The sequence below is a fragment of the Nyctereutes procyonoides genome, unplaced genomic scaffold (genome assembly GCF_905146905.1).
Source record: "Nyctereutes procyonoides isolate TBG_1078 unplaced genomic scaffold, NYPRO_anot_genome, whole genome shotgun sequence".
Classification (NCBI taxonomy): domain Eukaryota; kingdom Metazoa; phylum Chordata; class Mammalia; order Carnivora; family Canidae; genus Nyctereutes; species Nyctereutes procyonoides.
In genome coordinates, this window is record NW_026575046.1 from 37,980,265 (window position 1) to 38,005,974 (window position 25,710).

At 39.6% G+C, this 25,710-nt stretch overlaps 1 protein-coding gene across 4 annotated transcripts in view; it reads right to left on the reverse strand.

Annotated features, from left to right (window-relative positions):
* Positions 1–235: 235 nt before the first annotated feature.
* Positions 236–25,710, reverse strand: part of ATP10B (ATPase phospholipid transporting 10B (putative)) — a 311,023-nt gene continuing 285,548 nt past the window's right edge. For all 4 annotated transcript variants that reach the window (XM_055325826.1, XM_055325828.1, XM_055325830.1 and 1 more), the window contains 7 exons: positions 24,932–25,008; positions 23,454–23,579; positions 16,622–16,822; positions 15,086–15,166; positions 13,394–13,498; positions 6,964–7,151; positions 236–2,301 (listed from right to left, as the gene is read on the reverse strand). In XM_055325826.1, coding sequence (XP_055181801.1) covers positions 1,842–2,301; positions 6,964–7,151; positions 13,394–13,498; positions 15,086–15,166; positions 16,622–16,822; positions 23,454–23,579; positions 24,932–25,008 — 1,238 coding nt within the window. In that variant the 3' untranslated portion in view covers positions 236–1,841. The remainder of the gene's footprint in view (positions 2,302–6,963; positions 7,152–13,393; positions 13,499–15,085; positions 15,167–16,621; positions 16,823–23,453; positions 23,580–24,931; positions 25,009–25,710) is intronic.

The window sequence follows — 25,710 nt, forward strand, 5'->3', positions numbered from 1 at the left end:
TTTGGTTTGTGTCACCCTCTCATGATGGATCAAACATGTTCCTTGTACTCTGACAAGGTATGAGCTTCTTTTAAGAAAGGAACTGAGTTCCTGAGAGCCCATAGCACATCACCAGGCATCCAGTAGGGGATTAACAGAAGTTTATTGGATATATAAATGAATGGACAGACAACTGAATAAATGAATGCAAAGAAGGATGGACAGATGGATGAGAGGGTACTTACAACTGCAAGCATTTATGGAAAACAATGTTTATTTCTTTTTTCTAATAAAGGATAACACATTTCCAGTCAATCAGTAAAAGGTCATAAAAGTATAAAAATGTACTAAGTACAATCATTAGCATAATATTACAGGAAAACTTTTTCCCTTAAGATGGCATGTTGGATGGTCACAGTTGGTTTGGTTTCATAGGTGGGCAAGAGTAAGTTACCAGCTGTCTCAGATGGCCCAAGGCTGAGGTGTTTCCTAGGATGTGGGCCATTCAGTGCTAAACCATGGAAAACCCCAGGCAAACTGTGATGGTTGGTCACACAATAAAGAGAGCGACATGCAATGTCAGGTATGGTTCTGCATTTAGGTACTATGGTCATTTTTACAACTTTCCCATCACCTTGTTTCCCCTTAGCTCTGACATGCAAATCCCTGTGTTATTACTGAGGGTGTTACAGCTTTCAAAGCGTTTTCAAGTCCCCTTTGTAATTTTGACTTGATCCTTATGTCAAGCCTAGAAGGTAGGGCAGTTCTAACCTAATTTGCAAGTGTGGTATCTTGCTTCAAGGCTCCTGGCTCCTAGAGAGTACAGAAGCAAAGATTCAAACCCAGATCTCCTGAGGCCAGTGTTCTTCCCACTACTATGTTCTCTGAAACATCCTACCTGTCTCAATCTGACTTTCAAGAGTAGGTAGGAATCAAATGGGGAAAGGGAGGACCCGAGATCCAGGTTTTGGCTCAATCCTCTCATTTGGAATGATTACTATCATTACTGCTTTGCCTGATGTGTTCACCTGCTGCTTCTCTGACAATCTGCATATAGGATTCTCCTGTTGGCCATTATTGGCATCATTATGTGACATAGCCAGTAAAAGAGATTTAGTGTACTGGTTCCAGGGATACAATGCTTCAAATGATCCTTCCAGTTCAGGTTTGTCAGCAGGATGGTGAGAGGATGAGCTCAGTCTGCCATTTGCCAATTTGATTGTTGAAATTTTTTTGTACATCTTTGCTGAGAAGTTACTCAAGTGATAAGTCAACTTGTGGGGTGGTTATGACTCTTAGGCTCAAATACTTGTCACAAGTATTGCATCCATCCCTAATATACAGGGATTTTACTTAATATATAGGTATTACCTTAATCACTGCAATACACTGGAGATGAAGTACCTGTGTGTATGGGTCTCTTCCAAAACTTTAACTCTTGGAACAATGAGATGAGGTGATGGCTTGACAAGCCTAATAACTTCCATATCCTGAGAGAGTGCCTGGGTAGATAGATCTCTTGGAATCTTGGAAAATTATTCCTCACTTGTGTTGGCCACCTACTTACCTAGAGGGTCACAAGAATGTCTCTGGGGTAAAAAATTTTAAAACTCAATCTATTAGAAACAGCTTCCTTATAAAAGTTCTGTTTGCATGATGTGCTGCCTGGCAGCAGGAGAAAGCTAGAGGTTGACTGGTTTCCAGTCCTTTTCATAGCCCTTGAAGCCAGCACTTTTCCAAGGAAGTCAAGCCTGGTCGGGAGACTGGTATATCCTTTCCTCCATGAAGAGGAAGAGTCATGTGTTAATTAGGCTATTGATTGAGTGGCTTCCTCTGAGTTTGTACAGATTTCTGCAGGCCATTCATATGGTCAGTGAACTCTGGGATCTGCGATGACTGCCTTTGCTTGAGGGCCTGTACTCATCAGTCTTTTTACTTGAGTAGGCTCCTGAAGCCATTGTCATACTGGGCCCCAGAAGCAGGTATTCCCTGGATGAGAGTTTAACTGAGGAATCCCCTGGGCATGGGTGATCCTTCAGATGGTCTCTGCTGCATTTTTCTCCATGAAGCTCCCAGTCTTCCTTGCACTTCCACTTGTGAGGGCTAGAGTTCTTTGGGGTGCTGGCTCTGAAGTCTTGTTTGGAGACAGGTGGCACTGGACGATGAGTGCACTGACCCTCTCCAGGAATAGGGATAGGCCTCTGTCTGCTTCTCCAACTCTGGATTTCTAGGTCTCTTTTGTCTGTGGGGAGTTTGTCAATTTTCTGAGCTTTTAAGATCAGAGACTTCCCATAAGTCCCTTGCAGAGATAGGAAAAAATACCTGGTAGGAAATAACAGAATGAAAGTACTTGGATTTTTGTTGACTTCTTGAATTCCAGCATTGAAAACAGTCTTAGAATCCAATTCCCCACACCGGGCAAGATCCTTTTTGTTACACTCCTGACTGCTGCCTAGGCATCTCTGGTATTGGGGAGTTCAACAAAATATATTCAACAAAATATAATAGCTAACATTTATTAGGTACCAGAGCTATCCTAAGTGCTTTGGACATTACCTCATTGCATTCTTCCAACAATCCCATGCAGTTGGTACTTTTGTTTCCCCCTGTGTACAAATTAGGAAACCAAGGCACCAAGAGATTAAGTGATTTGTTCAGAGCCACATAGTAAACGGAACTGTGATCAGAACCAAGCACTCTGGATCCCAAGGCTTTTATCTACCATATAAAGGTGGTCCATCCTATTTCTGGGCTATTCTAATTCAGGCAAATGTACTTGCTTTGTAATGTCAACCCTTTGTGGAACTTACTAATTTTTAAGTAGTTTCTAAATACATACTCTTTCCCTGAATCTGTGGGCTGACTTGACAGCATCACTGTATTATCACTATTTGCTAGATGAAAAACTTGAGGCCCCAAATGACAAGAAGGATTTCCCAAGGTCTCCAGAGAAATTAATTGACCTCCCTGATGTCAGGGAGAAAGGAACACTTGAGTTAACCAAGTTGAAGGTAGTGGACTCTGGAATTGGGAGTCTCAGTGTTTAGAATCTTTCTCTATTCCAAGTTTAGGGAAGGAAGGAGAGGAGGTGAGTAAAACTATATGGTGTATGGAGAAAGAATCACACTATTACACCATCTTGTGATACTGGACAACTCATGTTCCTTCCTTTGGTGTCCATTTATTAACCTAAAATATAATTCAGTTTGTCAGGAGAACACCCATGGTCTTTTCCAAAAATAATCCTTTAAAAAGTTTTATTTCTAAAGCCTTGTAGAAAGGCTTCATCCTTCCACTATTGTCTAAGAGCTTTAGGGTGACCTCACAGTGGGCAAGGAATTTCTGAAGACAGCGGTAGGTCCTGTAGAATCAGGACTCTCATTCTTTCTCTTCTCATTGAGTGAGGCAGTACAGGTGGCCATGTATATGTTTTAGGAAAGATTCAATTTCTTGGAAATTTGAATTTTCTCGGTTTAAACCTTTCCCCCAAGCTATAACTTTTCTTTCTCCATTCATTTATTTAACAAATATTTGTAAAGTCCCTACAATAGGCCAGACCCCAAGGGATTAAACTGTGACCAAGACAAGGTTCTTGCTTTCAAGTAGCACATAAATAGACCTATAAATGGAGAGAACAATGAGCATGTCAAACACCCAATCTAGTGTGAGAGAACTTCCTTGAGAAGGAAATATGTAAGCTGAGGATTGAGAAATGCATAGGAGGTAGTCAGGCAAAGAGAGAATGAGAACAAAATCCTGGGCACAGTGGCTGCAGTACAGAAAGTAAGGACAAAAGTGGGAAAATATGCCACAGAAGGGGTTGGTAGGGCCAGAGCAGGCAAGGAGTGTGGCCATGTTTTGTTTTTTGTGCTTTATTGTGATAGCCTTGGGAAGCCCTTGGGAGGACATAAACAGATGATGACAAGATTACACTTTGACAGAGTGATAATCACTTAGAGCAAACCCATAGGAGACTATTGAAGTAATTTGGGGTAAAAAGATTAGACGTGGAAATAGCAGATGGGTTTGAGAAATATGTAGGGGATAAAACTGTGGTGACAGGCCAGATATGAGGTAGTAGGTGGTATCAACTCCCCGGGGTCTGTGCTGGTCCTACACTGAAGGAGAGAACTCTGGAAGAGATCTAAGTTTCTTTGATGGTGGTGCTGATAGACCTCTATAATTCATGATTTATCCTCTATCAGTTTCCTCAGACTAACCATGCCTAGTGGTGGTGATGATAGGTAGCTAGAAAGGAGTATCTGGAATTCAAAAGAGAGGTTTGGCCTGGGAATTTATATTGGAGATTTGTCTGTTAAAAATGATATTTAACTTCACAGTAATGGTTGCTATGTCTATAGAAAGAATATAAGTTAGAGGACAGAAGAACCTAAGATCAAGCCTGAACATCCACTGTGTCAAGGACACAAACCAGCAAAGGAAACAAAGAAGAAATAGGAGAAAAACCAACAAAGTGTTGTTACTGAAGCCAAGGAAAGAGTGTTCAAGGACTGTTATCCTCTTATAGCTAATTAAAAGCTGCTTTATGTTGTAAAGTTAGCATGTTAGTTTCTTTTGTTTTATCTATAAAATAATTTACACGTTCCTAGTTTAAGAGAATCTGTACAATTCTTTTATACTGCTTGAATTAATTAGACCAAGATTAGTGAGGTCACAGCTAGTGGGCTAATTATTACAAGCTTGGTGAGTGAAATCAATCTCCATTATGATAAGTATAGCTTATAACTTTAAGTGAACAAATAATTTTCTGTGGCAAACATTCTATTGTGTAGATTTCTATAAGAAACAGTTTTGTTTTAGGGTTAGAAGTCTTTAGTCCTTGAAACTATTAAAATAATCTTTTCTCTATCAGAGGAAATCTGTTTTTCTTAGTAAACAACATTAAGCAGAAATCCAATATTATGATGATAAAAAATGAGCGAAGATGTAACTTATGTGCTATGGTAATTAGCAAGTAAATATTTGCTAACTTTTTCCTAACTTGTCCCTCATCTGTTATAACAAGCTGTAATATTGAAGGCTTGTCTTTTCAAAACAGGTGTCAACAGTCTTCATACTTTTCAAGGATCCTCATCAAACTGGTTGCTTTTGGCTCTGTTTTTCAACCAAGGGTAAGACAAAGAATATAGGCTGATAATTTTCTTTCCGTACCCTAAATATGATACAGAACAGGGGAGCTCCGTCCTTGGCTAGTGGTGATCCTAACTGTTTTACCCAAAAGTGTGAAAAAAAAAACTACTTAACCCATAGTTTGATCCCTTTTCCAATGAGGGCAAAGTCTTCATAGTCTCTCCCAAGGGGTTGGGCTGAAGAAGGGGTGGGGTGGGCAACATGTCCTCTGAAGCTTGTACTTGTTCTTAATTGTTTGTTGCTTTTCACTCAAGCTGCTCTATCGATACTAGTCACTTTCGCCTATATTATGATCACGGTTATGTTTGAATTGTCTATTGGATTGCAGGCTTCTTGAGAACAGGGTCCTATTTTATTCATGTTTCTGTTCTTCTATCATCTATTGCTCATTTATCTTAGAGTGCAGCCTCTGTAACAGGAACTTGCTAAGTATTGGTTATATGACAAGGAGGATACCTTCTGTCCAGGAGTTAATGGTCAGATAGAGATAGATAATTTATAACAAATGGCTAAAGGCAGTGACAGAGACATACTCAGGTGATGGGAACATATAAGAGAGGGGGACATGTTTCCATCTGAGGAAGGTAGTTGAAATCATGGAAGGGTCAGAATTAGGCCTAAAATGTCAAAAGATGGGGAAGCTTGGTAATAGAAAGTGCATTCCAAATAGAAGGAAGAGCATGAACAAAGGCAGAAGGGCATGGGCCTTCAGGGAAGTACAAGAAGTTTGGTGATGTGGAGCCCAGAGTATGAATTAAGAGTTGAGGGAGGGATGAGGTTGCAGAGGCCAGCAGGGGCCCAACAGGGAGGCCATGCACACACGCTTAGAATTCAACTAATATTGTGTTTGCCATCTAGGTATCTTCAGCTGCCAACCTTTCATCAGAGGTCAAGGTTCTGAGCTGGCTTAGGACAAGGAAATGGAGACCAATCTAGATTAAGCAAGCTGCCACATTTATTGAAGTAAGGCTGGCTATGGCTCTCTGCCTAATTTTGAATTAGGAAAAGTCTGCACAAAGTTGAGATAATCTGTTTACTATAGCTTATGATAAGGTGGCTGAATTTCATTGTTCAGAGTGGCAATATCTTAAGGATGGAAAGGGGCTAAGTCCTGCCCACAGGTACACAGTCAAGTTCACTGACTGTTCTGACTAAAGTATGGGCTGCAGAATAGAACACTGGCCACCAAATTGGAATAATCCAGCTCCCACTGTGATTTGTGGACACATTATGGTCCTTCGTGGGATTTAGATGTCCCATGGGCAAGTGGGACTAGAACTATATATAGCTCTGCCTAACTTCTACTGATGGTAAAAAGCAAAACAAAGTGCTAGATAGTATGTGGCAAGAGTGATCTTCAAAATTTCGTGCAAAATTTGAATTCTTAAAAAAATTCTAAAGCTCTGAAATGCTAAGACTTGATCTTTTCTGGTGGCAATGATAGGGTTAAATTGAGAAGGTCTTTCTCCCCATGTTTTACCTGGTTTGCTGCAGTTGCTTGCCTGTCCCTGTAGTTTGAATTTTGAGACTCCTGAGTTAATAACAGACTGAAAAGCTTTTTAATTTATAAGGCAGGAGGGCAGGACTTATCATTTTTAGATATCACGACTAAGGCTATGCCCATTGGTGACTTTGCTACTCTGTGACTGACTGGGAGCACAGTCCATGTTATGTCCCTCTAATTCATTGTTCTCTCTGTCCTAATACTCTGTCTTCAAAACAATAGCCTCAAGGTTCCCAGCAGGAGTCAAACTCCTGACTCTCGGCTTATGAAAATGGCTTATAAAGGGGGCACTGGTAGTTCTAGGAAGAAAACAACCCCTGTGCTCAAACCTTGGGAGAAGAGCCATGACCGGTGTGAGGAAGCAGACGAGGTAGAAAGTGGGGTCTGAGAGCTGGCCTTCCATCACCCAATAAGGATTGGTGGGACTGTTGCAGTTGACACAGGTGGCATTGTAAACAAGGGATACCACGAAATACATCAGGAAGCTGCCTAAAAGAACAAGCCCGTGGATAATGGTCTGTGGAAGAAAAGGAGAAGTAAACGTTGTTGAAAATATACTTAGATCAGGGGGCAGTGCGATCATGCCACTTGACTTTGTTTTAAACTTTTCCGGGGGGAATGCAACACACACACAAACTTTAAAAAACATATATTTTAGTGGATCATTAGAAAGCAAACACTCACATTGCTATCACCCAGAACTAGAATACACATACCCAAAGAACCCCTAAAGATTCTGTCTCTCCTTTGACTTTGGTGATACTTAAAAGCCATTCTTTGTAGTTTCACTGCCTATGTACTCTGTTTTTTCAGCTGTTAAATACAATTCTATTTGGTGTGAAGAGCCTATTTGTTTCACATATGGCTGCAGTTTATTCACGTCCAAAGCAGTACAGTGTTCTGTTGTCTGGTCTCATTTGTCTTGTTTGTTTTTGTATTTCCCCCCCCTCTTATCCTCTCTTAAATTTAATATTTTGTACAATTTCATTTTCTCCTTTTACTGGTTTGAAAGTTATACATCCCATTTCTATTCTTTCAGTGATCACTCAATGATAATAGGTGAGTGATAATAAGCAATCTTAATAATCTTAATAATAAGATATCATCTTAATAATAAGATGATAATAAGCAATCTTAACTTACCACAGTCTAAAGGTATGTAACCACTTTTCCCTACTCCTGAATCATAGAAGGGCTTCAGAGCACTTTAACTGTTTACCTTCCTCTTGACTTATATTTTATTGCTACGCATATTGCATGTTTTAATTCTATCATTTTTTAAAACACACAAATTGGTATTATAGTTGAATATAGTCAATATTCATTAAAATTCATTTCATGTTTACCACTTTCTGTGCCTTCATTCCTTCTTGTACCTTAGACTTTCCATCTGAGATTTCTTTCCTTTTGCTTTAAGTACATCCTTTAGAATTGCCTTTAGTGGGAATCTGCTAGTGGTCTAATCTCATGCTTTATTTCATTCTCATTCTTGAAAGATATTTTTGATGGATATAGAATTCTTGTTTGGCAGGGTTTTAAAGCATATTTAAAATAGCATTCCATTGTATTTTGGCTTTTTGTTTTTTTAAAGATTTTATTTATTTGAGAGAGAGAGCATGCATGAGCACTCACAAGTTGGGGGAGGAGCAGAGGGAGAGGGAAAATCAGACTCCCTGAGAAGCAGGGAGCCTGACATGGTATCATGACCTGAGCCCAAAGGCATTGAGCCATTGAGCCACTCAAGTGCCCCATCTTTTGGCTTTTGTTGTTGCTATACGTACATCTTTTATGTGTTCCTTAGAAATTTTAGTATCTTAAAATCTGGCTACTTTTTTTTTTCCTAAGTAGGCTCCATTCTCAGCATGGAGTCCAATTCAGGGCTTGAACTCACGACCCTGAAATTAAGATCTGAGCTGAAATCAAGAGTCAGATGCTTAACCAACTAAGCCACCCAGGCATCCCTAATCTGGCTACTTTTATGGTTTTTGTTTTTAGTATTCTATAGTTTCCTTATGATAAGGAATAATAAGATATGTATTTCTTTTTATTTATATTTCTTGGATTTTGCTGATCTTGAATCTGTGGATTAATATCTTTCATTATGTCTGCAAAATTGTTAAGTCACTATCTTTTCAACTATTGCCTCTGTCTCATTTTATCTCTCCTTTACTTCTTAGACTCAGATCAAATGCTTTTAAGACCTTTTAGGATACTACCCTATCGTCTATACATTTTATACCTTTTCATAATTTTCATTACTTTTCTTCTGTTTTATATTGTGCATAATTTCTTTTGACCAATTAAAATTTTTTCCCTTTAGTTTTGTCTAATTTTTTGTTAAGACAGCCACTGTATTTTATTCTTTAAAGTTTTCTTTGATCTCTTTTCAGATTTGCTAGGTTGCTTTGTATGGTTTACTAATCCCTGCAGATATTGTAAAGCTTAAACAAAGGGGATCCCAGGATGGCTCAGCGATTTAGTGTCTGCCTTCAGCCCAGGGCATGGTCCTGGTGTTCCGGGATCGAGTTCCACATCAGGCTCCCTGCATGGAGCCTGCTTCCTTCTCTATGTCTCTGCCTCTCTCTCTCTGTGTCTCTCATGATTAAATAAATAAAATCTTTAATAAAATAAAATTATAAAAAAGCTTAAACATAGATTTTCTATAATTTATATCTGAAAATACCAACACCTGAAATATGTTTCTGGTTTGTTTTTGAACCTCACTAAGGGGTTTTTGTTTCTTTGAGAGTCAGTTATTTTTGAATATGTTAGGCTCATTGCCCTTGAAAAGTTGATAGGGACAATTTGAGGCATAGGATGAAATACCTTTTTTTGCGGGAGGGTGTTTATTTTGCAATGTCCTTGGAAACTGTCAATCTTGGGTCACTTCAGACTGGATTCATACATCAAAATTTAGCTCACCAAGGTGATATAAACCTGGGCTGCAAATCTGTATGAGGCCAGTCCATGGTTCATTACCTAGGACAGGTCCTTTGCAGGGAGAATCAGTTTAATGGATTCTGATTCTTTCTGCTCTGTTCACAGAGGGAATAATCCCTGCAGCACCTGCTGGGAAGGTAGAACAGGCAGGTCCATTTTGGGTGTAGCCTTACCCTGAGGTGTATAGCTTTGGGGTCCTAATTTAATGTGGTCTCTTATTAGACTCCTGCCTTGGGTACCTGGGTTCGATTTCTGAATCTTTTGCTCAGTCAAGCTGCCAGCAACAAAGTTCTTTTGGGCAGGGTTGCAAAGATCCTCAAAGAAACAGGTTTTAGCTCTTCTTCTAGAATCCCCCCTTCTCTGAGGTTTTTGTCTCTACTATTCCATCAGCTTTTTGGCTAAAATAATCCTGATACCAAAATAGGCATAGACGGTTCAAGGAAAGAAAAATCCTAGACCAATTCCACTAAATGAAAATTCCAAATAACTTATTGATAAGTCATCTCAGTACTGTGTTAAAGATAATAAAACCCAACCAAGGCACTTTCATATCCTGGTAGTAGACTACAAACTCTAAGTTGATGCTGTCACTGTGGACAGCAATTTGAAAATAGCTAGAGGAGTTTAAGTACTCATCTGCTATGATACAATTTCACTTCAAAGTATGATGCACCCTGGAAATACTGTTGCATGTGTATATACAGAGACATGTTGGTTACAGTATCATTCTTACTAGCAGGAAAAAAGCAAGGGGAAAAAGCCTAAATATTCATCAACAGAAAAATAAATTGTGGCATATTCATACAATAGAACAGTTAAAATAAATCACCAAAGGTGAATCTATCAACATAGGTGAAACTCCAAAGCATTAAGTCTAATGAAAAAAAAAAGTTAAGGGATAGATATACATGATAAAGAAGTATTCATAAATATATATGTATAAGATATGCTTAAGAATGATGAACCCTGAAATTATGTTCAAGACCAAAGATAAAACGTTTGCAAGGGAATCATGGGTGCTTTAATTGTATGTTAGACTTAATTTTTTATAAAAGTGAGAGGAAATATGACAAAGTTAAATGACAACACCCTGGATGTTGCGTATATGAGTTTCCTTGAATTTAATTCTTGTTTTATTTTCTTTGTTTTATTTTTTAATAATAAAAGCATTAGCTTCATCCCACAAGTTTGCATATATGGTATTTTTACAGTCCTTCAGCAATAATTTCCATTATGATTTACTCTTGACCTCATAAGTTATTTAGAAGTACATTTTGAAACTTCGAAGCATGTTAGGTTTATTTGGCTATCTTTTTATTGCTTGTTTTTAATCTAAATGCATGTCAGAGAAGATCAGGATTCTTTCAAATTTCTTTGTGATTTAGAATTTGGTCTTTTTTACTTTTGGTATACAGTTTGTATATTTTTGAAAAGGTATATATTTACTTTTTGGGACAGGATTTTTTATATTAGATCTAATTATACTAAATCAAATGTGATAATTTATTCAAGACTTCTGTATCCTATTTGGCCTATCTGTTTCTAATAGAGTTGTATATAAATCTCATACCACAATTGTGATTTTTGTCTATTTGTCCTTATATTTGCTGGATAAAAAATTCAATCTGATAATTTCTGCATTTATTTATTTATTTATTTATTTATTTATTTATTTTTTAATTTCTGCTTTTAACAGGTGAACTAAATTCATTATTATTTATTATGAGTACTGATATATTTGGATTTATTTCGAACACCTTACTTTGTGGGTTTTTTTTTTTTTTGCCATCATTTGTCTTTGCTCTTACCTTTTTATCTTTCTTTTATCCTGCAAAATTAATAGTTTCCTATATTCCTCTTATTTCTTTCCATCCCTTTATGGTTATCCTTAAGTTTTGAAGGTAATATTTCCAAATATTAAGAGACCTTAAATTTTGAGACACACTAAATAAATATGGGTTTTTTATAGAAAAATTGTTAGTTAAATGCATATTCCTATTCTCTTCCTATTAATGATGAAGACTTTAGCGTAAATTGCCTATTGAACAGCTCTTTCTTACCATGATGTCGTTTCTTACAGTTTAAGATTTTATGTTCTTGCAGAAGTATGTTTCTTCTTTTGCTGAGGACCTGGGAGTGGCAAAACTTACAATGTCGGTTTATCTGAAAATGTCATTTATTTACCCTAGTTTTAAGTGGTATGTAACTGTTTATTTCCCTTCAGGTCTTTGAAGATAATTACTCCATTGCTTTCTGGCTTCTATTGTTTGTCAGTTTAACTGCTATTCCTTTTCAACTAATTTGTCCATAGCCTCTGGTTGACTTTAAGATGGTCTCATATACACTGTACAGTTTCATTGTGCTGTATCCAGGTGACATATTAAGCTTTATTTTGATTAATTTTCTCTCTCAGTGATTATCTCCTTAGGTACTGCTTTTCTACCATTTTTTCCCTTCTTCTGTAACCCCTATTATGTGGATGCTAGAGTCATTTATTCTAGCCATTATTCCTTTGAGTTACTTTCTCAAATTTGTGTGGCATTCCAGATGAGTTCCCAATATTTTCCAATTTGGTAGTTCACTGCCAGAGTCCAATCTAGACTGGATCCCATAAATTGCATTTTTAATTTCAATGACAAAACTTCATTTTAAAGAGTTTTAAATGTTTTCATAGCTTGGCTCAGTTCCCAGTAGTAAATGACTCTTCTTCTACCTTCTTCATGGCTTCTGATAAAACTGGAATTCCAAATAGCATGTCATTGTCAACTTTTCTCAAGCTTGCTTTCTTGAGTGGGCAACTCCAGCCCAGACCTTGGACCTAGCATAAACAGGGCTCCAATCTTCCTTATCCCATAGGAACCAGACTCCCCATTGCCACAGTCAGTTTCTTGTCCTGGATTCTGGAAAGCCTTCAGTTTGAGTCAGTGCAGTACCTCTGTCTCCCCTGCCTCATTGTTTTTCAGCCTCTTCTGGTTCTGGTGTTTCTTGAAGAAATTTGTCCTGTACTTGAGCTTGGCTATACCTTTTTGGTTTTATCACTTTTTTCTATTTGTCTTTGACATGAATTGGAACAGAGGGCATCTGTGATCTGGAAGTTTGCTTGGGTGGTTCTTACTAGCTATTGCACATCATGTCACAGGCTGATCTAATTTAGTTAACACTCATTACTTTGCAATAAATATATGTCAGGTGATGATCCTGTATACCTTAAACTTACACAGTGCTATAAGCCAACTATATCTTAGTAAGACTGCCCCCCCCCCAAAAAAAAACCCCATAAAGGGCTCTGGGAGGTTAAATGAGGTAATACATTAAAAATCATATAAAGAGATACTTGATATATGATTTTTAAGCTCTTTGTTTTTATAATTATCATTGACTACAAGAATTTAATGAGAAAGCCAGCATTTCCTTTTTAGATACTGAAATGTGATATTTGTACATGCTTGAGATGTGTTTATGTGAAGGTAGCCTTCTAATCTTTTACACTGAAATTAAATGGGAAGCATATACCTCCCTAACACAGCCTCAAGTACAGTCAGGATACTGTTTTTCTCATCTCTGAAACCTCTGATTTTTTTTTTTTTTAGTCAAAAATATCTACTTTTGCAACAAATTGTCTTAGGGGTTATAAGTCTTGGTTTTATAATCCTGGATAGAGGATAAGCAAATTGAGGCCAGGGACTTAATCTTTTCTACCTCTCTCATCCTTGTACAAGTGGGACAGGTAGAAGTTCAGTGGTCATTTACTGAGTGGATCAATGATACAGAGTAAAACAACTCAAATTTTTTAGGTCAAAGGGGCTCTGAAGTGCTTACCCAGGTCTTCATTTCCATTGCCTGATGTAAGAGGATTGTGGTGAGGGAGATGGTATTGATGGGTGTCCCAAAGGTAAAGACGTCAATATCTGAATCCTTGTAGGTCTGCAGAGGAGGAAAAAACAAGCACTTCAGATGTTCCCTGGGATTCAAAGACTTGGTTTTGACACAGTGATAATGTGTCACAGGATCACAAGCAATAGTGAAGGTAGGTGTCATGGGAGGGGAAGGAATGAGAAGAGATACATAGCTGCCAACCATAGAAACAGACAAGATGAGGAGTGAGTTAATAGGGCTGAATTCTTTGAAACACAATTGTAGCAGAAACCATGAGGGTATTCCAGAACATCGTGGAATGAATGAACAAAGAATTTATTGAGCAACCAGCAGGCACAATGCCAACTACTGAAGATACTTTAGTGTCCACCTTCAAGGAGTTTATAGTCTACTAGACAAGACAAATGTGGTACAATTTAAGGGGATAAATGATACAATGGTATAAGGTACACAAAGTACCCTGGGGATACAGAAGATAAGATATAACAGCTGAGGCCATGATAAGAGGAACTAACTTCCTTGAAAAGAGAGAGAGGAAAGGTAGACCAGGCAAAGGTGAGAACCTGAGGGTGAAAAGTTCAAATAGACCTATATGGTAGGTTTGTTGAGCGCATAGTAGGGGCAAATAATGAAGCAGGAAAGGCAAGCAGATTCCTGGAGAGAGAAGGTATTGTAAGATAGGAAACTCAAATGAAGCAATGACTGCCCACTTGGCCCATCTTGTTTCTAACTGCAAAAGAATGTAAGGCAGAGTAGACACCACAGTTTAGCAGTTGCCCCACATTCTGGTCCAGAAGAAACACAGCTATACTTTACAACTAAATTCTCACTCTTTAAAAAAAATTTTTTTTAAAAAGATTATTTAGAGAGAGAGAGAGAGAGAGAGCAAGCAAACAAGCAGAAGGACCGGGAGAGGGACCAGCAGAGGGAGAGGGAGAGGGAGAGGGAGAGGGAGAGGGAGAGGGAGAGGGAGAGGGAGAGGGAGAGGGAGAGGGAGAGGGAGAGGGAGAAGTGGACTCCTCGCTGAGCAGGGAGCCCAGTGTGGGGCTTGATTCCAGGACCCTGAGATAATGACCTGAGCCAAAGGCAGATGCATAACTGACTGAGCCATCTAGGCACCCCTAAATTCCTACTCTTTAAACTGGGAACCAAATTGAGATGGGGCAGGTATCCTTTGCTTTTATTTCAGGTAATATAGCATCCTTTATTATCAGAACTTCCTTCCTGAACGCATGCTACCTTGACATCGGAAACACAAATCTAAATGTAAATCAAGGGTTGTAAATTCAAATACTTTTAGTGTTCAAGTAAGAAATAATAAATGAGTGAAGAGGGCTTAGGTATAAGACAAAAGGGAGTGGTAGGGACTCTGGCAAACTGAGAGTCTATTCTGGATTTTTCCTATGTGGGAAAAATGACCCAATATAATGATAGCTTCCATTTTTTCAAAAACTGGCAGAAATTGAGATGTTTCTGTAAAGCACTCTGATTTTTCAGATACTGACTTGGATGTCGCCTGCAGATCACCTATTTGGAGTCTCTGTGCTACAGTGCCCAGAAAGACACTACTAGTATATGAACAGGACCAGTTCCACTCTGTGATTTGTATGGCTAGAAGGGGATTATACAACTTACCAGGTAAGGAATGAAGAAACAAACAAGGCTTTGGTAGAATGCATCCATTATAGAAATCCAGAAAGTCATTGGGTTGTAGCACTGCCAGGAAAGAACACATCAACCACCAACTTTCTTGTGCTACCTGAACAGACAATATGGCACTTACAATGTTCTTATCTTAGAGGCAATAGAATGGAACAATTAAGAGCACAGACTGGGGGTGACAGACCTTAATTCAAGTCCCAGCTGTGCCACTCACTAAACTGCTTTGATAATTGGTTCTCCTTCCATAAAAAGAATAAAAACACTAACTGTCTCCTTGGGTTTCGAGAAATCTAAATGCAATTGTACTTTAGTACCCAGTAAGTGTTCTGTTATCAATAACTATCATTCATTAGCACATTGCTAGTGCTAATACACACTTGGCATATTTAGAGATTCTAAGGTTTCTACATAGCATCTGAAAGGGAGTTCTCTATTACAGCCCAGGATCATGGATTCCCAAGAGACAGGGCTCAATGGCTTCAGAGACAAGTATTCTCATTTTGTGCTTCATTATTCCTGCCTTCCCTGGAAAAGTAAAACTGTTCTCAGTTTATGTTTTTGCTACATTAACTTCTCTTACTGTTAGATACCCAAGGAATACATTATACATCTAGCACACCTATGGGAAAGGAAAAATCAGAAGACCTATAGGTATATAGGTCTCTCTTGCCTGATATGCTATGGTTGCTGTGTTGCTCTCCTCCCATTTTTAAGTTAGGACTGGGCTTAGTTCTTAGTTGGCTGTATACAACATATTACTAGCTCTCAAACACCACATCTGGCTTGGTTCTCCTTTCCCCCAGGCACAGAGGTACTCTCATGAATTTCAATATCCCTCTTCCCAGAGCGCTTTCTTCAAGGCAGTCAGGTTCTCTGTCTCTTCTGTCCAATCTCTGAGCTGTGTCTGTGCTAGCCTGACCACCTGGAGTGCCGGTGGTCTGACTTCTCCAAATCACTCAGAGTGCCAGTATGGCCTCTCTCTGCCAACCAACCAATCAGGGTGATTTCCTAGGCCTTCTTTAATCTATTGGCTACCAGCAATTCCAGACTCTGTGTAGTCTTGAGTTCTAAATTTTGTTTTCGCCGACATGAGGTAGAAGCCCTCATTTATGAATACATCACCCAGTGATGAGCAAACTAGATTTTAATCCCAGGGGTTCCCAAACCAAGACTTGGGGGTTCTGTCAAAGGCCTGGAGAAAGGGGGCCAGCTGAGGGCAATGGGATCTTTCTGAATGTCTTCTCCCTATTCAGCTAGGACAGTCCCATGTTAACATGTGGTATAATTAAGAAATAATTAAAGAAAAATACCCACTGATCTGTTCCATCACTCTTAACAGCAAACAAGAAACATGCCAGGAATGGGGAGTGGAGCTACTGGGTCACATAGTAGGTAAGAGGCAGAGTGGTGATCAGAGTGTAAGGCCCCTGGCCCCAAGTCATTGCTCTTTCTCTGACTCCTGCAGGGAGGAATTAGAGGCAAGGAGGAGCTGAGGCATCTCCATCTTACCTCAGAGTTTTGGCCATTCTTGTACAGTTCAGGCAATGCCAGGAGTGTTTCTGCAGAGATGTCTTTATCGAGGACTCCAAAGATGAGAGGAGGCAAGGAGGTGAAGAAGAGATTGAAGAATATCATCTGCCAATAATCGATCATAGTGGAGCCAGAGAAGCCACAGAAAAACTGGTACCAGAAAAGCAGGTTGACATAGCACTGCAGGCAGAGAGTATGTCCTGGTGAGTGAGGACCCCCAGGTAGTGGACACCAATGGCTGCTTAGGAGCCTCTGGCAAGTCACTACTCTGACATAGAGCTTCCATTTTCTCATCTGTGACATGCGGAGTTGTGTACGGATCAGAGATAACTAATCCTTAGAGCAGCTGCTGCTGCAACTACTACTATGCTGGTTAAGAGCACAGGTTGTGGAGGCAGAAAAGGCTGGTTTGGAATTTTCAAGTCTGTCACTTACTAGCTATGTGACCTGGAGCAAATTGCTTAACTTTTCTGTATAAAATCTTACCATCTTTCAGATGGAAACAGTGGTGCCTAGAACATGGCACAGGATACCAAAGGCAGCAGTTACGATTAGTAGTGTGGAAAGGGAAGGGAGCACTCCTCAGGGAGGGATAATAGAAAGACTGACTATGGGCAGGAAGCCTGGCTTGCTGTCCCTGCCCATCTTATGAAGATGACTTCATGAGATTTTCCCCACAATACTTTCCTAATGGTCATACAACTCAGAAAGGTGAGTTCAGAAGGGTGAATCGTCTCTCTGATTCTTGATGCTTTCTAAAGCTTTTCCCGCTCAAAACCACTCTACCTGAGATGGCTAGGTCATTAGTATTGTCTACCACACCGTGATATAATTTGGTGACTTGACCAAGGTTGTCACTTAAGCTGCTGCTCCCAGAGTTGGGACTAGAAATATCAGCCCTGTGAAATTGGCAGTTTTGTGTATAAACTAGAATGTTCATTTCTAAATGCTGGGCCAGTGTTATTTTGAAAAGGGTCACTAGAATTGTAATAATATAGACATGCTAATATTAGTAACATCAATGACTGTTACTAAAGCTTCTATTTGTGCCAGGAGTGTAGTATATATTATAGTATATTAGTGTATGGTACATTAGATGTGCCATAGACCTAATTTGTTCCAATAATCTTGAAAGATTATTATTGCTAATAAAATAGTACATATTATATTAATATCTTGATAATATTATTAGCCAGACTCAACAGGCAAAAAATCTGAGGCTTTAAGATGCTCAGTTACCTCTTGTCCAATTTTAGAGCTAGAGAGTCAGATAACTAGTATCTGAGTTTTCAATGCTCTTTCTCTTCAACCACCCCCAAACTTTTTCAATCTCCTATTGGATTATATAATATCAATGCTGACTTGAGAATCTTCTAGCTAAGGAGTGCCATCTTTTGGCTTTTCTGCCCAGGTGACCAGTGGGAAGTTTCCTGGCACTGAAAGAGATCCTGGTGTCCTGAGACATCCTAGACCTTGTATCTCTCTCAGAAGTGGGGAGAGGGCCCAGTCTGTTTACTGTGCTGCAGGTAGGTTTGAAATGTACCATGGGCAGGCTTTCAGTCCTGAGATCAACAGCAACCACTTGTGCACTTGACATGGTGGGTTTAAGAAGAACTTGAAATACTGAAGTCCCCTGGATACTAGCAGTCAGCAGCTGTGTGAGGCTTTTACTTCTCTCAATCTCTTTCTTTTTTTTTCTTTCCTTTGAGAACCTTGCCTTTCTTCTCCCTCCCCAGCTACGTGGGAAAGACAGTAACTCTTAGCTCCCTTACACACAGGTAGTTTGAATGGCTCAGATGGGCTAAGTGACTATCAAATACCCTTGGCCACTTGGGAATAGAACTGTGACTTGAGGTTGTAGAAGCCTAGGATGCCAGAGCTGGAAATAACACTGTCTTCCAGATGAGGCCAGTAATAGCAACAACAGCAATAACAATAGCAACAAAAACACATAAAGCACTTATCATGTGCCAAGCTCTGTTCTGACTCATTTGATCCACTTAACAGCCCTTTGAAGCAATCATTACTACTTTCATTTTACAATTGAGGAAACAGCCTCAGAGAGAGGTCAAGTCATTGGGCTGGGGGTAGAGAGCTAGTAAGTAACAAAATTGGAGTTAAAATCCAAATGTTATGGCTCAAGAGTTCACCCTCATAAGAAGGATATGGGAAGTGGATACTCTTGTAAAATGAATTCAAGATCTTAGACTCTAGCTCAGTCTCTTGCACTAAGGTTCAGAGTTGTTGATCTACAGCATGAGAGGTCAGTGGGATTTGTCCTAAAGTGCTATAAATGGGGAAAGTGTTGAACAAAGAATGCTGTGATTGGCAGTTTCTTCCATGGGTGACAAGGGAGCAAGTCAGCAAAGCAGAAAGTTTGCCAGCTATAGGCCATCGTCTGATATTTGCAATGTAAGATTTGGTCCTTTTGGCTCCAAGCCTAAATCTTTCCTCTCCATTAGCTTCATCTCACCAAACTGTAGCTTTTAAGTGGTACAATCTTATCTAGTAGATGCTGTGATGCTTTACCCCATTTTCATGAAGCTCCAGCCATAGTCTAAGCTGAGGGAGGAAGAGAGCAGTTGCCTGGCTGGTGTTGGAAGCCATCTGAAGCTCTGTGGCTAAGTGTAATACTTCTTCTTCTTCTTCTTTTTTTTTTTTTCCAAGTGTAATACTTCTTAAACAACTTATGTTCAAACACGGTGCTAGAGATGCTTGAACAACAGGCAACACACAACCTGGTTTGGAGTGATATTTACCTTCAAAAACTTTGGCAACCACTGGACAACAGGGTGCTTGTACCTCTAGGAGGCACTGAGGGCCACGGTAGTGAGGACATTCAGTCTGGGAGTTTAGAATATAGTAGAACTAGGTCCAGTCCTGATTCTATGACATACTTAGCTATGTGACCTGGGCAACCTCTCAGGCTTTCAGCTACCGCATCTAGAGATAGATAATAACTGTTCCCATGCCACAGGATGGATGAGCATTTACTGTATGCCTCACACATATTAACTCATTTATGCACATGATAAGCCTGTGAGTTAGGTAGTATCCCCCTTCTACAGGTGAAAAGACTGAGACACAGAGCTTAAGTAAGTTACTTAAGGCCACATTGCTGTTAGATAGCAGTTTGGGGGTGGGATTTGAACCCATCTGGTTCTAGCACATACGCTCTTAACCCCTGTGTTATACTTAGCTCTCATAGTTACATACATATGTAAAGTTCTTATTATAGTGTCTGGTATGTGGTAAATTCCCTATAGATGATGGTGATTGCTAATGCTAGTAATGCTATCCCAAAGGGTAACAAGCTGTGCTAAGTACCAAGGACACTACAGCAATCCAGGGTGGCATGGAGAGCTCTGGTGAACTAGGTGTTGGAGAACTAGCATTTCCTGAGCTCATTGCCTAACACTTCAACACAGGCAGTAGCAAAGGGTTTTAAGCCCTATTCAAAGCAATGAAACACTGCTTGGATGTCACTGGCTCATTTTTCCATAGAACCGTTCTTCCTGAATTATAATTTAATATTGCTTTTATCAAGGGTTGTTAGAAAAAGGTGCCATATAGAGGTTAATTTTCATTTCCTACAAAAATGCCACTGAAGGCAGTTTCCTGGAAGTTTTTGTGTGACCTTTTTCTAAAGGTTTGCTTGACAAATTGATCTCTGAATTTAGAGCAAAGAGAGAGTGTGCTTCCTCGAGAACTGGTCTGCTTGTTTTAACCAGGCATTTACTACTTAGCATCTTCTCCCAAGTTCCTGGTACAACTGACTTCCTTTCTTTCTGGGTTCTGCTCCATACTCCTACACATTTTTTTTTAAGATTTTATGTATTTATTCATGAGAGACACTGAGAGAGGCAGAGACATAGGCAGAGGGAGAAGCAGGTTCCTCACAGGGAGCCTGATGTGGGACTGGATCCCCGAACAGGGATCATGCCCTGAGCCAAAGGCAGACACTCAACCGCTGAGCCACTCAGGTGTCCCACTCTTACACAGTTCTTTTATAACTTCTCCATTGCCTCTGTGTTTCTACCGTAAGTCACTCACATCTCTTTTTGGAATCAGATGCAGTATATGATATAAAATTATAAATAAATGGCCTGAAATATTTTCTATAAAGACTTAGGTTGTCAAAACTCTTCCTCTTGACAGAGAAACTGGCAAATTCATAGTTCTCTCTTGCTTACACATTATCTTCTTTCCAACTGATTAGATCAAGAATCTCCTGGTGATATGTCTATAGCACCCTAACCTCCTTACAGGGAGACATGCCTAAGAAAATGTTCATAAAATCTTAATCTTTTACTATACTAGTGCTTCCCAATCTTTAAGATTCATATAAATTACCCAGGGCTTTTACCAAAAATGCCATTCTGAGGTAGTAGTAGGTCGATGATGCAGTCTGAGGATCCGCATTTCTAACTAGCATATAGGAGATGATAATGTTGCTGGTCCAGGAACCACATTTTGAGAGGTAAGATTTATGGAGACCAAGAGATGACAACTTCCTACGGGACAAATCCAGCCATAAATAAGGTTTTGTTGGGACACAGCCACATCGATTCATTTGCATGTTTTCTATAGCTGCTTTCATGTTGGTGCAGCAGAGTTGTGTAGGTATGATGGGCCCCATGGCCCACAGGCTAAAAGTATTTCTTACCTAGCCCTTTGCAGAACAAGCTCACTGAGCCCTGACCAAGACTGTCAGCTTCATGAAGCTGGACACAGATGTTCAATAATGATTTCAATAAATAGAACCCATCATTGCTGTTCTATTGTCCCAACAATATTCAGGAATTTAATTCTGAAGTGTTTCCTTCCTCCACAAGCCTTGTTAGGACCTCGCTTGTTTCCACGTCCTCTGGCTGGAATCTTTGCACCTCTGAGGGGGCATATGGAACCTGTGACGGCATCACTGAGATGGGGGCCTGCGTTTTCCTCCCAAGGAGCTACAGTGCAATAATTAATTCATTGTTCAAATTTCAGAGCAGGCAGGGTTTTAATCCCCTCTGAAATTGGTTTCGGATGTGGAAGTCATAGTTCTCCACCCTCTAATTGCAATGGGGAGATAATGCGGCATCAGTATCACAATTTCAAGCATGGAATCGGGCTAGAAATAAATACCATTTAAGCTTTGAAAGCATGGCTGGCTGGAAACATTTCCTTTTCTATTTCACAAATTTAATGCAGAGAAGAGGTTGTGCTTATTCAAAAGAACGGCTCCTTTGGAGGCAAGAAAAAAAATTATATGGGCATTTTGAATTCTGAGTAAACAGTCTTTCATGCTCAGAGTGAGTTTCAAGTTAAATAGAGTGACTTGTTTGCATAGACTTGGTGAATATTACCATCCAGTTTATCAAATTTACATTATTTTTTGTCATGCTGTTTATTTACATATACATTGAACTTTGCACAAAAATGCTCACTCTTGAGCGAGGGCAACTGTGACAGTGCCTAAATCAGGACTGGGAGAATGGAACAACGGGACAAAATGCAATTTCGCAGCTGCTACTTGGCTAATGCTTTCTCTACCATCCCCTGCTCTTAATCCTCCCCTTTTCCTTATGCAAATAGGAATCGGATTCTGTTTGGAGACTCTTGGGGATTATTCAAAGGTCCTTGAACTAGGTAATGAAAACTCAGGCCCCTTGTTCCCTTCCTTAGGAGAAGAGCAATATTCTGGCTTCTTGCAATACCCATTGTTAATCAAGGGCTTTTCAAACAAGAACCTCTGACAGTTTTAATACCTCAGTTGATGTGTGCCTGCTTTGGGCCCTTATCAACAAGATAGAAATGAACACATTTTTTAGGAGAAACAATGCTATCTTCAAGCTATGATTGTATTTGTATAGTGTTACATGCTTTCCTGATAATACCTTAGGGACAGAAGGAGTCCTAGTGTCTTCATATTATTGATGAGGAAACCAAGGCTCAGAGAGAGTAAGTGACTCTTTGAAGTTCACACAGCATGCTAGAGTCAGGCAAGACTAAAATCCAGACGACCTCCTCATTCTAAATATTTTTGCCACTAGATATTTAATGTCCCAACCTCTGTGAATTTCCTGCTGCAAAGGCTGGGGAAGCTGAAATGATACATAGAGTCTCAGGTGGAAACCATGGATTCCAGTCTTAAACCTGTACTTTCCCAGGAGGTGGGGTATGGCTCTTGCATTGGGGTGGCTCTATCTGAGGAGAAAATTGAAGATATATGTCAGGCTTATTATTTTTAAAGTCCTTTTTCCTTGTAGTCAGAAAGTAAATCTCATTTATGGAGCCCATTTAAGAATAATGACAAGAGCAATAATCATAAAACTAATGGTTGACTTGATAGGGTGATTACTATGTGCCAATCGCTTTATATACAAGCTCTTATTTAATCCTTCTAGCAAATATAGGAGGAAGGTACTATTATCATCCCCATTCAACAAATGGTAAAACTAAGGTATAGTTACCAAATATAAGAGCCTAGATTTGAACCAAATATGTTTGACTCAAGAGTCTATTCTTGTAACCACTCATGCTGCCTTCTATGTGCCAGATGTTTTCCATATAGTATGGCTAATGCTCACAATAATTTCACAAAAGTCTTAGCCCATTTTACCAAAGAAGAAATTGAGGCCCATAGAAGTGAATTACATTGCTCAAGTTCACAGAGCTAGTAGGAAAGAGTTTCAGGATTCAAAATCTAGGCCAGCCTGATTTACTCCCTTGTGCTCAGATGGTTTGTCTTACGACTGTGGTGGGAGTGGGTCCCCTGGTAGGGCCTCCCAAAGCCTTGGTGGGAGGTTGGCATAGGGCTACTCACCACATTCTTATAGAAGTAGTACACCACCATCCTGGCCAGGCGTGAGTAACACCAGTGGCCGTGCACTAGCAGCAGCTTCTTGAGGTGTCTGAAGCGGGAGATGGCAAAGTCGCTGGACATAACAGCCTGAGAGGGTAGAATAGAGAGAGACATCAGCTTCCATCCATGGCTACCAATAAGCCAAAGAATCTCCCTTGAGGGCTATGCTCGGTTTTAGGTCCATAGCTGATAGGGCCAAAAAGATCCTTTGTTACTATGTGGGACTCTAAGGTGGTTCTTTGGACTTGGATGCTTCATCTTTTCTTCTGGAAAATCCAAACCTCACTAGAATCCAAGAAAGGCAGCTTGTAAGGATCTAGTGGTCTTGCCTGGCCCTTCATCTCTTTCCATTTATCTGATAAACTGTGGCCTAAAATGTGTTAGTACCAGGCTAGAGATGCGATGGTTAACCAGAAAGTAGGGGCTTCCATGCAAGTAGTGCTCAAACCTCTCAATACCCTTGGTTGCCTCCTGTGGCAGACCATTTGTTCCATTCTCAGATGGAGCTGATGGCTGGATAGCACTTCCTTTACATGGAGCTGAAATATGCCTTCTGCTCTTGGGATTGTTCAGAACATGACATAGTTCATTAGTACTCCTTTAAGAATATGGGGTTTGGAAGTGCCTGGTTACAGATCTTGGTATGCATCTTGGTCAGGCTGTTTAACCTTTCCCTTCATCAGTTTCATCTGAAAAAAAATGGAGTAATAATTCCTAACACACAGGGTTGTGATTGTTCAAATTAATTGGGATAAAAAATGTGAGATGCCTAATACAGTACTGGCATATGGTAGGTATTCAAAAGGTAGCTTTTCTTTTATCCTCACCAACAAATTTAGGCAATGCCTCCTGTCTATACCAGTGGTGGGAATACAATTGTTAATGATTCAGAACCACAAAGTGGGGTTTGTTTTAGTGGGAAACATCAGTAGCTCAAGTTAATATGCTTGTCCCAAGCTGAATTTTGACTCAATTAGGTATACTTATTAAAGTGTACCATACAATTTATAGGTCAATCTAGCCATTAAAACTAAAATGGCAATTGAAAAATGTTTTCAAATGTCCTTATCTGTCACTGCTCATGGAGGGCACTGCATTCTTGGATGTGAGTAGAGATTATAAGGAGGAAGAATGGAGTCAGGGGAAGACTTAGCCCTTCCTGAATGGTTGAGTACTCTTTGGCTTTAGAATGCAGGTATCACTGGAAGTCTGAAAAAAAGCTAAGCATCCTTCAATTTTCCTCTGTATCAGAAGGACTGAGCAACAGGGATATAAGAATGGAGGTTATGTATAGGCATGGAAGCCCCATGACTCTCAGGTAATAATTCTGCAAAGCTCTTGGGGAGAAGTTCCTCCAACACTGTGGGGAATTCCATAACTCTCCAGAAAGGATCAAAGAGAATTAGGGAAGAAATGAGAAGAGTTGAGGGGAGCAATACCTGCATGCCTTCCTGTCCAGATATCCCAATTCCAATGTCAGCAGCTTGAATCATGCTTACGTCATTTGCTCCATCACCTGAAAGAAGAGACATCATGAAGTGTCTTTATTCCTGGCCTAACTTCTGATTGACAATGAAAAGGGTGTTACATGAGTGGCTCTAAAGTGTCCTCATTTACACATAATTGAATACTTTTAACATTGCTCTGAATAGTCCTATAAGAAAAGTCAGTATTTGGCCCGAGAGAGGTCTCTTCTTTCATAAAAAGCTCTATTTACTATTCGACAAATGTTTATTGTCTTTTATCTCGGTATATTAGGTATTGGGAGTATAATAGTAAGTGAGGCTTGGGCAGTGCTTTATAGTTTTTAAAAACAGGCCTTCACATATGTTACATTTATTAATGAGCAAATGGAGAATTTCAGCAACATAGAGATCCCAGCAGGGTAAACCAGGTAGGGAAGGGGCCCAGGAGCATTGGCACAAAGATCTTTGCTACCTTTTCTAACACAGTATAACTTAAAATATTTACCATATTAAGACTACTGGAATATCTGAATAGCTAAATCATCAGATTGTCAGTGGTGTTCAAGGACAGGGATGGTGTTGTTTTGTTTCTCAAAATAGGAAAATGAGATTGACTGATTTTTTTGGTTGAGGGACATTTGGTCATGATGAATTCCTATTTAACAAACTAAAGTGTTTGTTTCAGGAATTTGGAGGTTAGGGCATGGATATACACAGCTTCCAGCACTGGCATAAAGGTTTTTCTGTGATGA